The 16213-nt window shown below is 42.4% G+C and overlaps 1 protein-coding gene across 1 annotated transcript in view; it reads left to right on the forward strand.

The window, feature by feature from the left end:
• Positions 1-16213, forward strand: part of TYRO3 (TYRO3 protein tyrosine kinase) — a 145154-nt gene that overhangs the window by 106764 nt on the left and 22177 nt on the right. Inside the window, exons 11-16 of the mRNA XM_075282823.1 lie at positions 985-1085; positions 1536-1631; positions 2654-2734; positions 4364-4456; positions 10829-10950; positions 14560-14669. Coding sequence (XP_075138924.1) covers positions 985-1085; positions 1536-1631; positions 2654-2734; positions 4364-4456; positions 10829-10950; positions 14560-14669 — 603 coding nt within the window. The remainder of the gene's footprint in view (positions 1-984; positions 1086-1535; positions 1632-2653; positions 2735-4363; positions 4457-10828; positions 10951-14559; positions 14670-16213) is intronic.

The raw sequence follows: 16213 nt of genomic DNA on the forward strand, positions 1-16213 counted from the left end.
AATATGCTCCGCAGTGGCTCCCACACTGTATAATATAGTATCAATTGAATATAGTATAATGTACTGTGTGGGAGCCACTGTGGAGTATTTTATGCTGTATGGGGTCACTGTAGAGTATATTATAATGTGTGAGGGCCATTGTGGAACATAATGGTCATGTGTGGGGGCCATTGTGGGGACACAATGGTCTCCACACAGTATAATATGATCCTGTACTTACATACACTCCCATGAAGTGCAGCTGGGCGACGACTTTCTTCCTATGTAGTGCAGGCCCTGACGAATAACATCATCGCAACTGCGTTGGGGCACAGGTCACAATTTTCTGTCACTGTAAGCTGTGGCCTACACTAATAGTTTTCAGGTTTATGTGCATTAGCTCTCTCGCTGGGGGATCTGGGTTTAGCAGAGTCCCACTTAGTGAGCCAGGAGCCTGGCTGGGGCGACGGTGTATGTGCCCACAGAGTCTGCTCTGAGTGCCCCTTCTGGCATGCATGCCATAGGTTTACCACCACGGACCTGGACTATTGTTACTAGGGAAAGCTTGTCATTTATGGTTTGCCTCACTTTATGCTCCATTTTTTTCAGCAGTAGTGTCATTCTTGCCAGACAACAAATGTTTGCCTGTGCTGTATGTTCTTAGCATTTTTTAAAGGGAGTCTGTCACCAGAACTCGGCATATGTACCCAGCACTTTGAAGCCAGTAGCGTGTTGTCATTGCTGCAAAGAAGTAAGTGATAACACCCTCCATTGCTCCAATTAGCTCATTTGCACATTGACAAAACAGCAGTATCTCTGCAATGTAGGCGCTGATTCACAAGGGGAAAACACAGGTTAGGGTTGGCTGAATCAAACCATCTTCCTGGCTGGATTGAATATACTGGGTTCTGGTGACTGATTCCTTACCATAGGAATACAGAAGAGTAAAATAGTCTGGCTTTTTGAATAGACAAATATTTCAGTTTTCTACCTCTTTTCTCATAGACACATGTTTGGATCAATGCTCGGTCGGGGTGGTCCAGTCATTCAGTTTACTGCAGCCAGGTCTTTCAACCGAAGGGGAACTGAAGTCTTGGAAGCCACATGTAAGTCAAATTGTGTATTTTAGTGGTCAGAATATTATGCCACACCTATCTTGTGGCCCTCTATACACACTACATATATAAAAGTAATATTAAACTGTAGCCTAAAATGGCTGCAAGGGAGATGCCAATATTTGCCACAATGTTAGTGGACTACTATGAGCACACGTTTATTAGTTTAGTCCTAAACCTCGCACACACATGTTCTTGGGTTGTTGAAGCCACAATAACGCATAATAAAATCTATTGGTCTTGCTGTACCTGTATGTGTCTCCTGATCTCATACATACTACTAGTGTTATTAATAATGCAGTACCATAGAGGCACCATATGACTGTTCTGTATTGTGCAGTGTGTAGAGTACTGTGTGCCATCTTGTAGGTTCTGTGCGCACTCAACCAAGCTATTAATACTTGCATAAAATTAACGTCCTTATTTTTCTTCTACTTATAGTGGATAGTATTGGCATTAGCGATGAGCTAAAATCCAAGCTTACAGATGTCCTCATTCAGCAGCAGCAGTTTACTTTAGGACGTACATTGGGAAAAGGTAATGAGTAAAATTTTCTCTACCACAATATGATATTGTGATTGTTAAAGGGATTCTACCATTAAAACACTTTTTTTTTTTTTTCTCGTTGACATGTAGGAATAACCTTAAGAAAGGCTATTCTTCCCCTACCTTTGGATGTCTTCTCCGCTCCGCCGTTATGTAGAAATCCCAGTTTTCGTCGGTATGCAAATGAGTTCTGTCACAGCACTGGGGGCGGGCCCCCGCGCACAAACAGCACTGGGGGGCGTCCCCAATGCTGCGAGAGACCTCTCCAGCGACGTCTCCATCTTCTTCCGGAATGTCTTTTTCCGGCGCAGGCGGTCAAACTTGTAGGCATTGGGCAGACCCGTCTGCGCATACCCGCGGCCACAAGAAAAATGGCCACTTTCATAGTAAGTAAGCGACCATTTTCTTGTGGCCTGTGGGCTTGCTCAGTCCGAGGTCTACAAGTTTTCCCGCCTGCACTTGAAGAAGACTCGTGAAGAGGACGTTCCTGAAGAAGATGGAGGCGTCGCAGGAGAGTTCTATCGCAGCATTGGGGACACCCCCAGCGCTGCGAGAGAACTCCTTTGTATACTGACGAAAACCGGAGTTTCTACGGAACAGTGGCACAGAGAAAACATCTAAAGGTAGGAGAAGAATAGCCTTTCTTAAGGCTATTGCTACGTGTCACTGAGGAAAAAAATGTGTTTTAATGGTAGAATCCCTTTAAGCTTAAGCGGCACTGTCTCTCTGTCAGGAACCTATACAAATGAACTCTTCTTTAAGAAATCTCTCTAATTTCACTTAGCAGTAGCTTATCAATAGGTAACACACTTTTTTTCCTTGTGGAGAAGAGTTAAATTACATACATAATCCCAAGGAGCATTGCCTATAAGACTTCCTACATAATCTAGATCTTCTCCAAGAGCAAGGAACAAAAAAAAGTGTTTTCTTACATCTGTTTTGTTTGCAAACTGCTTCTACTTTTGTTACATTTCTGTTCCTGGTGATATGTCTTGCCTCTTGTTTCCCTTTAGGAGAATTTGGCTCTGTCCGAGAAGCTCAGCTGAAGCTAGAAGATGGTTCACTGCAGAAGGTTGCTGTGAAGATGCTGAAGAGTGAGTAATAAGTCTTACCTTTATTTTCATTAAACATTCACTAGAAGAGACCTTCTCCTTGTAACCATTACACCTTTAGTAAGATTAGTACGTTGAATAGGTTAAGGTGGTCATGCAAGGCAATGATCAGGTCAAGAATCTGTTGCGTAAAGAGGGATTTTTCACTGCTGATAGAATGCAGAAGAGGAAGATATCTGCCACAAAACCATAGCTTTATCATAGATCATTCTTCTTGGGACTTCTGGTATTTTATGCTAGGCTAAACACTTTTATGTATTGCATCATTTACCCTGTGCTCCTTCCTATACTAGGCTTTGGGTCAATGCAATATGATGTCTACATATGGTACAACAATATTGGTCCTTCTAATGAAAGGAGCACCATTTTTATGGTGACTTCAAAACACTGTCCTTGGGACATGTCAGTCATTCCGTTTTGACATTAGTGGGGGGCGACTGCAAAAGCAAATGGGCGCTTTGGCAGGTGACCCCTTCCCAAGTGCACCGAAAAGCTCACTAGCATATGAAATAAAAGTTGAATTTCTCATCAAGATTGTACTTTGACTTGGGCCCGACAACAACATAGAAGTGATTTATAAGCGCTTTTGGTGGTGGTTGACTCCATGTAAGCACTGCATAGTGATCCCAGTCGTTTGTTGTGCAGGGAATTTCTAAGCGACCCCAATAATTTCAGTGATCCTGCAATACCCTACAAAGCACGGGGCAGGACCACCACTATACAGGAAATATACCAAATGAACATCGGTTGGTTTGTTCTCATGCTGTAAAGGCTGAGCTTTCCTTTACTTGTGATATGCCAGAACCTCATTAGATTGAACACAAATAGATGAAAAGTCATGCATGGCTTGTAAAGCAGATTTGGACAGATCCAGGCAATAAAGTTGAACAAATATGTGAAAATTTGCTTTTCTGGATCCACTACTACAGGACATAAATCTCCCTGTATGAGGCTGAATTCACACATCTGTATCCGGACCAGGAAACTTGCTGTGATTTCAGTTCATTTGACCCGTGGTCAGGCCAGGAAATGCAGCTGTCCTGCTGACTGTGCTTCGTGGTCCAGACAGACGTGTGAATTTGGCGTAATGCAGTAGAGGCTAAAATACAGATCTGTATAAAGGCATGTCTTATTAGAGAACAGCATTAGCCATATACTGTGTATGACATTTTCTGTCTTCAAAGCATATTTCCACAGATTTGCTCATATGTACTAACCAGTAATACAGGGAGTATATGAGTCAATGTGTCCCTTCTTTCTTACGTACGTCACAATCTGCTATTTATACAGCCTTAATGAATGAATTGGCACATCGTCTTGCAATTTTATGAAAACCTATAATATGTGCTTAATAAGGAAATCTCATACCCTCTATACTGCCTCTGGCATAAAATTGAGCAGCAGAAGAGTGAAGGTCATTATATACAGGTCTTTAAGGGAGGTCTTTAAAGTGTTGCTGGCTTCTACATCACAAGAACCTTGTTAGAAGTGATTCCAATAGACAGGCAGAGATTCAGTTCCAGCGCAGATATAATGAGCCTTCTGGATGCTAATTTCAGAGCTTGTTCCTCCGCATTTTGCCTCTTATAACACTCTCCTTTCTCCTGCCAGCGGAAATTTTCTGCTCCAGTGATATTGAAGAATTCTTGAGAGAAGCTGCTTTTATGAAGGAGTTTGACCATCCAAACGTTTGCAAATTAATAGGTAAAACTTCTTTGACATTACTTACAGTATGTGCTGCCCGCACTGCCAATTATACATTGTTATAGGTTGCCGCATTTTAGTACATGCTTAAAATGTTATAATATTTGACGATTCAGTTTATTGTCAAACTTTTTGTTCCTGCAATGGAAATTTGATTCCCATTAAAGAAAAAAAATCACTGCATTGGAAATGTATCCTGACATCCCTATACTAACCCCCATTATAATTGCTTTACCTAAAGCAAATCTATACTGGTTTAGAATATTCTAACCCTGCTTCTACTTGCCATATTTCTTGTAAAAATCCATCTGCAAAAAGAAGTTTCTTGGTCACAGCTCTGGGGTAGAATGCTCCTCTGTGGTCAAGGGATTAGAAGACTGTACAATAGCCTTATACAATGTGACATGGGGTGCCTAGGACCCACCAGTAACATTCATTCATTCTGGGGGTCCACTATGTAGCTACATGCAAATATTACCAAATTCCTAAAATGTTGCCAGAATTAGTATATTTTTCAGTAGTATCTTGCTTCCTAACCCATTTATTTAATTGTTTCTGTCGTGCGGTCCTTTCAGTAGTCTGCTGCCTGACTCTTACCTTGAACTAGGACCCTTTCACCCCTTTGATCCAGGGATACATGCTCACACAGCAACAGGTCTCAAGTAGCAGAAAGACCCTGCAAGATAATTGATTATTGGGGCCCCTGCAGTGTGATTGAGAAGATGGGGACCCATAGAGGAAGGTTAGAGTTGGCCTCATTAGGTGTTTTAACCTAGCCTCTCTTCTGCCTGATGTGACCTATAGAAAGGCACCCCCCTTCCCAAACATGATGGGGTCCCCCTAATTTGAAACTGTAAGCCACACTCCTCCATTTGCAGTTTAGAAAGCCCCTTTTTTGGCTGACACACAGTATAGTGCCCCCTTTACAGGCCCGCGCAGTATATTATCCCCTTTATTAGCCCCCACACAGTATAACAATTTACTGACCCTCAGGCAGCAAATTTGTCCTCTCATAGTAAATTGTCCCCTTTGCTGACCCCCACAGGAGACCAGGTGATGAGGAAAATTAACAAACACTTATACTCACTTTGACTCACCTCTCCTGGGTATCTTCTCCTTGTCCCACTACATTCAGTGTTCTCCTCAGGCCACGTCTGACATCACTTGTCTTGGGGGTCACTGCTGAGGCCCAATCACAATCATATGGCTAAAGGACGCTGGAGGACCAATGGACGCCCACCAGAGGGGAGTATAACTGTTTGTTGCTTTTACTCACCTCCCCTGGTGCTGCTCAAGTTTGGCCACTACCTATTCGATTATTCCAACAGGCAGCGGGCAATATTTTACTCATCCCTGCTCCTGTCGCATCTGCCTCCAGAGCAGGACCACTGAGCAACACTGCAGCATCCTCTGGAGGAAGAAGCAGAGGCTGGACTGGGTCAGAGATCTGCGAGTAGAATATCATTCAATCGCTGTTGGAGTAAACCAATTGGTAGCAGATTTGGTGGAAGAGTTTTAAAAAAATATATAAATAAATAAAAATACAGTCTCCCTATTTGTGCCAGGAGGCGCTGTCTGAGACTGTCGCCTCATGGCAGGTTGTAGCCCTGGGCCTGACTCCGCTCCTAAATGTCATTTTAGCCGCCCAGTGTGTCTACAGTATATAATAATTAACTAGGTAGTTTGTTAAATAATTTACCTAGTATATTATACTGACACATAACCTGGTCTAGATTCTGTATGAGAGCCTGTATGAAGTACAATGAATGTTCTGTACCATGACTGAATGCTGGGGGCTGATATGGCTCAGGAGACCATCAACATTCCTTTTTTTTGAAGGAGCTATAAAGTGGCCAAAGGTGCTATAAAATGGTGCTAGAAATCCAACAACATTCTAAATCTGTCACTGATCTGATGGACTTATGCTTAGAACTATGAGCTATCCAATGACTCCAGAATGGTTTGCCTGCTATATAGAGGCTTTCATGTTGTAGATCAGGGGTAGTTTGAGCTTAGCCTTTACTACTGTCATCTACATGTACCCATTATATGTTAGAAGATTATTGTGACCGGATTTCCTTCTTTAAAGGCGTTGTATACAGACATACCTTGCATATCTTTTTAGACATTAGTGCAAAAGCCCTACCCTTTAAATGAAAACTACAAATCGTCTCAGAAGTGTTTACCAGCTGCGTACTATTGCCAAGACGTGTACTGTAGAAGATGTGCTAACTAGCCTGAGGGAGATTCCTCCGCTGCGAAGACCGTACAGAAACCAGGGTTAGCGGCAATGAAAATGTTGATCAGTGCAGAGATTGTGCTATGTTTGTTATGCTGGTTTAGAAGTTGATAGAAGTGCTTTACCTCACATGGCTTACATGGCTGCATTCGCTTTTACTCTAGCTCTGGCAGAGCCAGTCCATGTATATTATCATCTCCCCCAAGCATCTGCCAACACTGCATTATAGAGCACATTACAGTGATACACAACAGACCTTCATTAGGTATGTCACTTTTGGAGGAAAAACAACTTTGAAGTCTTATACACGTGAGGCAGTTGGTGCACTGAAGGCGGCATTCAGCTCAGGAAGAACTTCCCTTTCTGCTTAGGTAGGACGGTGATGTCATAGCAGTGGAAGAATCAACTCCAACTGCAACGATGGTGCAGGCAGTAGATGTTAGGAGAAGTGAAAAAATTTCCAGCTCCACTCCTTGTGTCCCTTTTTAGTAAAACATAGCGTTTATTTGTACATTTGTTTAAAAAAACGACTAAGGGGACGTGCCTGTCCTTGAAACGCGTCAGCTGGCTTTACTTTTGAAACATGGAATTGATTTAAGAGCAATCATGCCTGTAACATATACTGGATTTTTTTAAACAAATGTACAAATAAACGCTATGTTTTACTAAAAAGGGACACAAGGAGTGGAGCTGGAAATTTTTTCACTTTTTCTATGGACATTCCCCACAGTCGATGGGTCGTTTTCTCGTGCAACCTCTGTCCTGGAACACCTGGTCACACAACCACCCCGTTTGATTATTTGGAGTAGTTCAAGTAAGTGGGCTGTATTTGTTCCTTCCCCAATACTTCCCATTTATATTAGTAGATGTTAGGGGCCTAGGTGGCAAGAGCACTGCTCTCAGGGCTGTGGTACTGCTCCCAGGGCTGTGGTACTGCTCCCAGGGCTGTGGTACTGCTCCCAGGGCTGTGGTACTGCTCCCAGGGCTGTGGTACTGCTCCCAGGGCTGTGGTACTGCTCGCAGGGCTGTGGTACTGCTCCCAGGGCTGTGGTACTGCTCCCAGGGCTGTGGTACTGCTCGCAGGGCTGTGGTACTGCTCGCAGGGCTGTGGTACTGCTCGCAGGGCTGTGGTACTGCTCGCAGGGCTGTGGTACTGCTCGCAGGGCTGTAGTACTGCTCCCAGTGCACAAACTGCCTTATTTGCATAAGAAGATGTTTTTCTCCAAATATACAAAAGTGACACATGCTAAAGGTGTATTATTTAACACTGTGATGTGCTCTGTAGTACATTTTTGATAGTTGAATATGCTTGGGGAGTTGATAGACTCCCTGTAAGTTTACATGCAGTCACAGATGTATGTCTATGGGACTGCTGGATATATTTCTAGCAGTCCCATAGATAAAGAATGGAATGGCAGAGCATATGATCAGCCTGCCAGTTAGGAGAATGGAACTCCCATTCCTGTGATATATGGGGCTCCAATTATAAAATTCCCATAATCAACGTGTTATCCTATATCCAGTAAAACCCTTTTAAGTTTCTTCCTACCCCCATGTTATCCTAATAGACAATATATACTTGGATATTGTTTTAGTGTACATGTTGTTATTGTTGTTCTAAATCCAACATTGTGTTAGCAATGTAGTAAAACATTGTGAAGAAAATGGCTGAATATAAGACATCTCTGTTGTAGAATGCAAAATTTTGGAACGGATTAGTTCAATACTTGTCAGCAGTTCTTATCCTCTTATGACATGAAGACATGACAAACTTCTTGACTTCTTAGCTGGCTTGACCAAACTTTCACTTTTTTCATTTATCTAGATTATTTCCTAGGAGTTTATAAATTCATTTAATAAGTCTCTGTGTTCCCAGCCATTGGTGTCCTATTTAGATGATTTATGATTGTATTTGTTTTTCCCATATTTCTTCTACCGCATTTAGTTGTATGTCTATGTACTATATTGTGATTAATGAGGTATAGATATGCCTTCCCTGGATTCTTCCTTTGGTATTAACTTAGGCGTTTGCTGGCACCAAATATTAAGGAACACTAAAAAGTGTTAACAATAAGATGAAGAGCAAAAAAAAAACAATGAGATTGAGGCTAAGGTTCCATGTGTTCGGTCCCCTGTGGGATGTCTATTGTAGATATCCCTCAGCAATCCCACCCATGGCAAAAATGGCTGGTTTTCACTTCAGCTTTCAGCTGTGATTTCCATTTGGATGGCCCTAGCTTTCAACCTTTGCAAACCACAAGTAAACACAGAGCAATAATGGTTTGCGTTTGAAACTCGTAGTACAGGACACTTTGAGCAGCGGGTTTGTTTATGCAATGTGTGCAAAATGTAACTTTTTTTTGTGTAGATTGTGAGCCCCATATAGGGATCACATTGTACTTTTTTTTTTTTCCCCTCCTATCACTATGTCTTTGTAGAATGGGAGGAAATCCCCGCAAACACTGGGAGAACATACAAACTCCTTGCAGAAGTTGTTCCTGGCAGGATTCGAACCCTGGACTCCAGTGCTGTTAAGCTGCAGTGCTAACCACTGAGCCACTGTGTTGACCCAAAATTTAACAAATCCCGTCCACTATACTGCTACTGTACTTCACAGCTGGTTAGCCACTGGTGATTCTTAACAAATACAGCATGGCAATTTAACCTTTCATAAAGCCAGTATGACCAAAAACACACCAATGAACAATGACACGCAACCAGGCTTCATTACCCATCATCAGGGTCCAACAACTTTAATGGTCTGTAGCTTTGTTACCACACATTCACATCTGTATCAGGAAGTCCATTCTTCTGGTCTGTCAGAGGACCAAATGAAAGGAAAAATGTGAAAATAGTGGACACGAATGGAGCTCGATGAACCCCCTTTGGCTAAGAACAAAAACATTGGGCACCATTATAAAGGTTTTATTTAATAGTTCAATGAAATGGTAATCACAGCACTATATAAACAAATAAATCATCAGTAGACTCCAGAAAGGTTCCAGCTAAAGTTCAATGCCTTAACATAAAACAGGGCAGAGCTGTAGATGGAAGCCAGATGGAGTAACTGTTATGAGGGGACATATTTGTTAATAATTTGGCTCCAGTGATCAGGGACTTTCATGCACAAAAAAAAAAAAAAAAAAGTCAAACAAAATTTTTTTGTCATAGTATCCCTCAACCATGTTACTTATTACTCCCAAAAAGGATAGTACTTGAGGTGTGAGTACACAGGGAAAGTCGAGATGCTTGTGTAGTGTTGGGGAAAAAAAACACTGCAGACGGAAGAGGAAGGTCTTAGAGCAGGACCATACACAATGGAAGTAGGAACCCACCTAAAACAGAAGAGGTGAAGACACCCATTCTATGTAGTTCTCCTTCCAGTCCTCAGCTGTCAGATCAAAGATCTCCTGTCAGAGGGGCAGCAGCCAACAGTTTGCAATGAATCCTAAGATTGAGTAAGAGGCTTAGGGAGGTCAGGGCGTCCCCAGAAGGTCTTCTGGCTTAGAGAATCCCTTGAGCCAAAACTGGCTTATGGATCCAAATTGTGTGACAAAAGCATACCGTAATTGGGGAGTATTGAAATGAATAATGTTTTGAGGATCCCATGATGCTCTACAGACTCTGAAAAGGAAAGAAATCCCATTGTCTCAGACCTGAGCTGATCCAGAAACTTAACCCCCACCCTCATCCACAACATCGCCCCAGGCAAAAGCCGAAAATGGGTAAGATGTGGTTTGATCCAAATAGGGGTTCTTGAAGAGAGTAAGGGGACAGAATTCTCCCTAACTATGGGCTACATGCCAAGCTCGGGCAAGTGATGTCAATTTTCTAACTGAAATTGCTGGATGACAAAGTCAGGCTTTCAGCACTTTTTTTGTCCTGTGATTTCTGATGGACACCGCAGCAGAGACTCTTAACGGAGATGGCACAAATGTGAACATAGCCTTAGTAAAGCGTCATCAAAGAGGAGGGGTGAATGCAATGTTTTTGGATAACCGCTTACAGATATTCCAAGTATCCTCATTATTACCTGCGCCTGCACAGGACACTTCTATTTGCTATGAGATAATATTCCGTCCCAGTCTTGTGTACTCTGTTTTCATTTTAAATATATATTCTTTTCAACTTAGGAGTGAGTTTGAGAAGTCGTACCAAGGGAAGACTGCCAGTACCAATGGTGATCCTGCCTTTTATGAAGCATGGGGATCTGCACACCTTCCTACTGATGTCACGTATTGGGGAAGAGCCAATTGTAAGTCCATTAAGACTTGTCTCATATATATATATTTATAGCCTAGTTTATCCTTAATTCTACATTGATGAACTTAAAGGGACTGTAGTGGGTGTAAAATTAAAAAAGCATACTCTCCTGCCCCCGTCGCTGCTTGTTCGGCTCCCAATTCCCTTTGTCATATATCCGGTCTTGCACCACTGGAAGGCGTGAGGCTCATGTGATCACTGAGACAAATGTATGTGAGTGACATCACTGTTCCCTTTTCAGAGACCATTGAGCCATTGATTCATCTCAGTAGTCATGTGAGCCTCATGACATCTGTCACACGTTTTCTTTTACACAAAAATTTTTTTTTTATTTATTTTTTTAAAAAAACAATATTCTAGCCCTTCCTACCAAAATGGAGTTGGAGTAGGAAAAAAGTTTCTCAAATTCCGGTTTAAAATTAAGATAATTATTTAAAATATCTTATACAATTATTGATATTAGAAACATAATTTACCATATATAGGAATATGTATATATGTATATATTATAAATGTGAATTTTGTGGGTTTGGATGTTTGTTCCTCAATCACACAAAAACGGCTGCAGGGATTCGGCTCAAATCTGGAACATGCATACCTTGGAATCTGGAAAGATACATAGGCTACAAATTAAGCCGCTAAATGCCCACACAACGCCCACCGCAAGCCCCAAACTGGCCATTCCGCAAAGCTAATGGAACTGATATGACATCATCCGCTCTGCTTCAGCCGCTTTCAGATAGGTCCGCGGTGCTGAGGACACTGTACACGCTGTAGCACATGGCTCCCACTGCAAGCTCCGGACCGTCCGGAGCGAGCAGCCATGCTGTAGGTGCGCGAGAAACCCCTCGGCTGTGCCGACAGTGCGCGCACGCCGGGGGACTCAACAGTTCAACAACTGCTGTGGAGGGGTTGCTTGCCCTGCTGTCGCCAACAACAAGCCTGCCTGCGGTGCTGCAGAGGCTGCTGTCAAATGCAGCCTATCGAGTCCGCCAGACAGTCCGGCATGTTGCGAACATGCAGCCTCTGTCTACAGTCGCACACACTCACCTGCCAAACATATCGTGTGTGTGACAGGTGTTCCGACTCTGCTACCTATGCCGGAGGGGGGCAGGTGAGGGGCCTGAGGCCTTCGAGATGGGGGTGCGCACAGCAGGGCAGTTTGGGGAGGAGGGGGATGGGTGACATGAGTGGGGGGTAGCGGGTAAGAGGAGCGGGGGCCAAAGTGGCTACCATTTGGGGTGGGAAGCAGGGGGTCCCGCGTCAGGGTGGGTAAATGGGGGGCACGCGGGAGGGGGCAACAAGTGAGGAGGGGGCCCAGGGACCCACGGTACTATGAGGGACCCCAGGGGATGGTGGTCACACACACACACACACACACACACACACACACACACACACACACACACACACACACGCGCGCGCGCGCTTGGGGGTTGTTGGACCACACCTGCATATACTGCACAGCACAGTGGTGAGGGGGGGGGGAGCGCCACGGACGGAGTCGCAGGAAATGCTAGTAGGTATATAAAATAAATAAATAGGAATTCAGTCACCAGCTTTGTAATGAATTAAAGGAGCTTTACTGCTTGTGTCTGACAATGGCTCTCAGCCATTTATTAAGGACATGGGTTTTTGTATATCACAGCATGTCAATTATGGCTACAGAAACTCTGGCGTTTTCCATATAGGTATAATAGAGGCAGAAAGTTCACAGAGGAAAACTCTGCAAAATTACAATGAGTAAAGCTGCAGAAAAAACCTTAATGCGTTTCCACTGTGTGTTTTTTCCACAGCAATTCGCTACATAGGGCCTTAGACTTAAAGTCTTCCATAGAGGTAAAGATGGCTGCAATAAAAACTCTGTGACCAAATGCCCTTTATCCAAGTAGTTTCCCTAATAAGGTCAAACTTGAGGTCTTATGCCTGATGGATGAATAAAACTTCCCTCTTCCAACCTGATCTACAATGTTACATCCGGCAGGAAGTATTATCAGATTCGGTTATAACTTTTTTTTGGCTGAGGGTTGATGTGCTAGAGACTCCTGTTCTACACAACAGTGAATTGACTTGTAAATTGGCCAAACTATTTGTGGTGGAACAGAACTCATTTGCAGACTCTGCGTGAAGCTGTCTCTGCTGCTTCAGGCTTGTTTGTAGTTAAACTAATATTGCAATAGTTGGCAGCTTTTGCCACATGTTGTTTTTCTGATACTAAGATAAGTTAACTTGAACTCCAAATATAATTATAAAAAGTTATTGTATTTCCGATATTCTACTGTGAATACGTCACGTGTTAAGATGGGTAACATTTACTTGAAAATGGATGCTTGACTATGGATGTACACAAAGCTCTAGGATAATCCAATATAGTGCCAAGGCTATGAAATCTTATTGAGTTTAAGTTCCCTATAGGCTATATTTTTTCTTTAGTAAATATGTATTGTTTTAGAGTAACATTTGGTCCATGTGTTTACATTCTTTGACTAGAAAGGTATTGTTTCTCCTTGTGCAGACCGTTATTTGGGGTAGGGAGACTTAAAGGGGTATTCCCATGACGCTTGTTCACCAACCTGCAGGTTGTTGTGCTCTTTTCACTTCCTGCTTTTCTCGGCACATTGGTGGGCGGGGTTTCACTTGCACGGGGTTGGTTGTAAATGAATTACCAGAATGTGAAGCTGATGTAGCAGAGCTGGATTTGAGGCAGTTTGCATTGCATACAGAGGTAACGGACTCCCTATCTCAGCCCTTATCAGCCAAATTCAATTAAACCGACTGATAAGAGCTCAGAAATCCCGGAGCTCTCTGAGAAGCTCCGCTACTTAAAAGACACAAACAGCTCGGAGCTACTCCCAGCCCCTGCCTTCCCCCCTGAGAGCAGGCAGCTACATCACTTGACAAATGAGCAGATAATCCCAAGGGCCATAGAAACGGAGTGTAAACAATGAAGTGAATAAATTAAGATAGCGGCCAAACAAAGCAGTTTTGATAAAGCAATGCATTTAGGAAAAGTCTTAAATCCACATAAACTAGCAGTATAGATAGGATCCTTGTGATGGGACAACCTCTTTAAGCCAAGCAATGCTCCCTGGAAAAAAGGAGGAACAAAACTGCAACTGCCTCTCTAGCTCCCTCTATTGGATAGCTGTCCTATAAGTCAATGTCCAGTCCTTTAACAGGTCTTACAACATGACTTATGGAGAAAACATTCACCCACAGCTTTTCAGGGTTCTTGCTTCTGGGAAACAGATAATCTGCATATCTTTACTAATAGATGCAGATGTTTGCATAGCGGATCTGCAGCCACAGTGATTAAAGTCAAGAATAAAATATCATATTTTGGTATAAAATCCTGCCTTGTATATGTTGACATGACTTGTTGCTGTTATGTTAGCACGCTATTTATCATGCAAGGCACAAAAATTTGCAACTGTTTTTCTGGTTTTTGTTGCCCATGCCACTTTCCATTATGGGGTCATGGCATGGACGATGCGCTACAATTATTATACACCAGCTTTCATAAATCTCCCCCAACTTATTTATATAAGTATGTGCCGTGCGTGAGTGTAGGTATATGTATATAATGTATATTTGTTCACAGACTCTACCAACACAAACCTTACTCCGGTTCATGATTGACATCTGCAGTGGAATGGAGTATCTCAGCTCAAAGAGTTTTATACACCGAGACCTTGCCACACGCAACTGCATGTAAGTAGCTATAAGTCTATATGTAAGGCTAAACTTCAAAGCAAACTTTCATGTCTTCTAGGATGTGACATATTCTATACTTTTACAGGTAAAATTCTACTGCCACCACCAGGCATTCACTTGATAAAGAGTTGGTGAGAGATTTGAGCTAGGCACTTGGCCGGTCCCCATAAAGGTCATATTATATATAACGTGCTACTGCTCTGATCAAAATGTAGAGCAACAGCAACCTACAGGGCATGCTAACAACTTTACAATGTGAAAACACTGGGTTAGCCAAGCAACAAAAACCCACAAATCTACACTGTTTAAATAAAACCTAATATAATAAACAGAAATTATAACGTAAACCAATGGTGCTGCTTACCCCTACAGTCAGAATACATTGGCTAGAAGATCACATTAGAGTATACAGAATGCCTGGTTGGTGATACGAGGTTTATTGCATTGTATGTTGTAGGTTAGACATGACTGATTTCATAGCATGCTGCGAACAACAGTATCTGTAAGATAAAATATATATATATGGATGTCTTTCACATTATTATATAGAAAAATATTCCTATATGTTTACCAAACACATATCAGACTTAGCTGAAATAGCTTCTAATTCTGCATTTATAGACCTTTATAGTGTAACGTGAAAATAGAAGATACAGTCGGAGTTAATGTACTAATTTATGCCCCTGCAGGGATGACAACATATGGGGTTTTGCAGCTCAGTAAATTGGTGCACCACAAGATAAAAATATAATATTTGTTGCCTGAGGCAGAGGAGATGTAAGGACCATATTTACTGAAATGTGGAATACCATAAGGCACCATATGGCAGCTGATCTGTATGGGTCTAGATTTGTTTTGTTTGATGTATATGTATGAGGCTGTGCAGCCTTGATGTATAGATGTGTTCCTAATACAAAAGCAATGAAGGAGCCTTGTGACCGTAGATCCCTGTTGTGCAGAGGCAAGAAGATTACTGTTGTCCGTTTTCCATGGTGTGGAGATATGTGCGTACAAAAGACATAATGTCGATGGGAAACGAGGCACAAATGGCGTTTCAGAAGACACCAATCTCTTGTCTGAGACAAGTTGGCACAGGAATACATGCCAGGCTGATGACTAGAACAGCAAATGTTCGATGAAGAGTAGAGCGAGAGCAAATTGGCTGCCTCCAAGCCAGCAAAGTCATTAACCCTCATTTATGTCTGTTGCCCAAAGCCTTGCTGTGCCGAGAGCCCGGCATACACAGTGCACCTGAACCCACTGCCATGGCCAGACCAGTCAATTAGCCTGGACGCCTGTCAAGTCCTGAGGCGCCTATTGTATTAGAGCCAGAGAGGAGTCCAAAAACAATATTAGGTAAAACTAGGTTATTAACTAATTACTACTTGTGACTGACAAATACATCCACTATTTCTTAGGAAAATGTTACAAACCTACTATTAATTAAAAAAAAAAAAAAAAAAAAAAAAGATTATAACCAACCGAATATCCGATCAGTGTAAGAGGAAACCAAAGTACTCAGAATAAACCCACAGGAACAT

Source organism: Leptodactylus fuscus, chromosome 7 (assembly GCF_031893055.1).
Source record: "Leptodactylus fuscus isolate aLepFus1 chromosome 7, aLepFus1.hap2, whole genome shotgun sequence".
Classification (NCBI taxonomy): Eukaryota; Metazoa; Chordata; class Amphibia; order Anura; family Leptodactylidae; genus Leptodactylus; species Leptodactylus fuscus.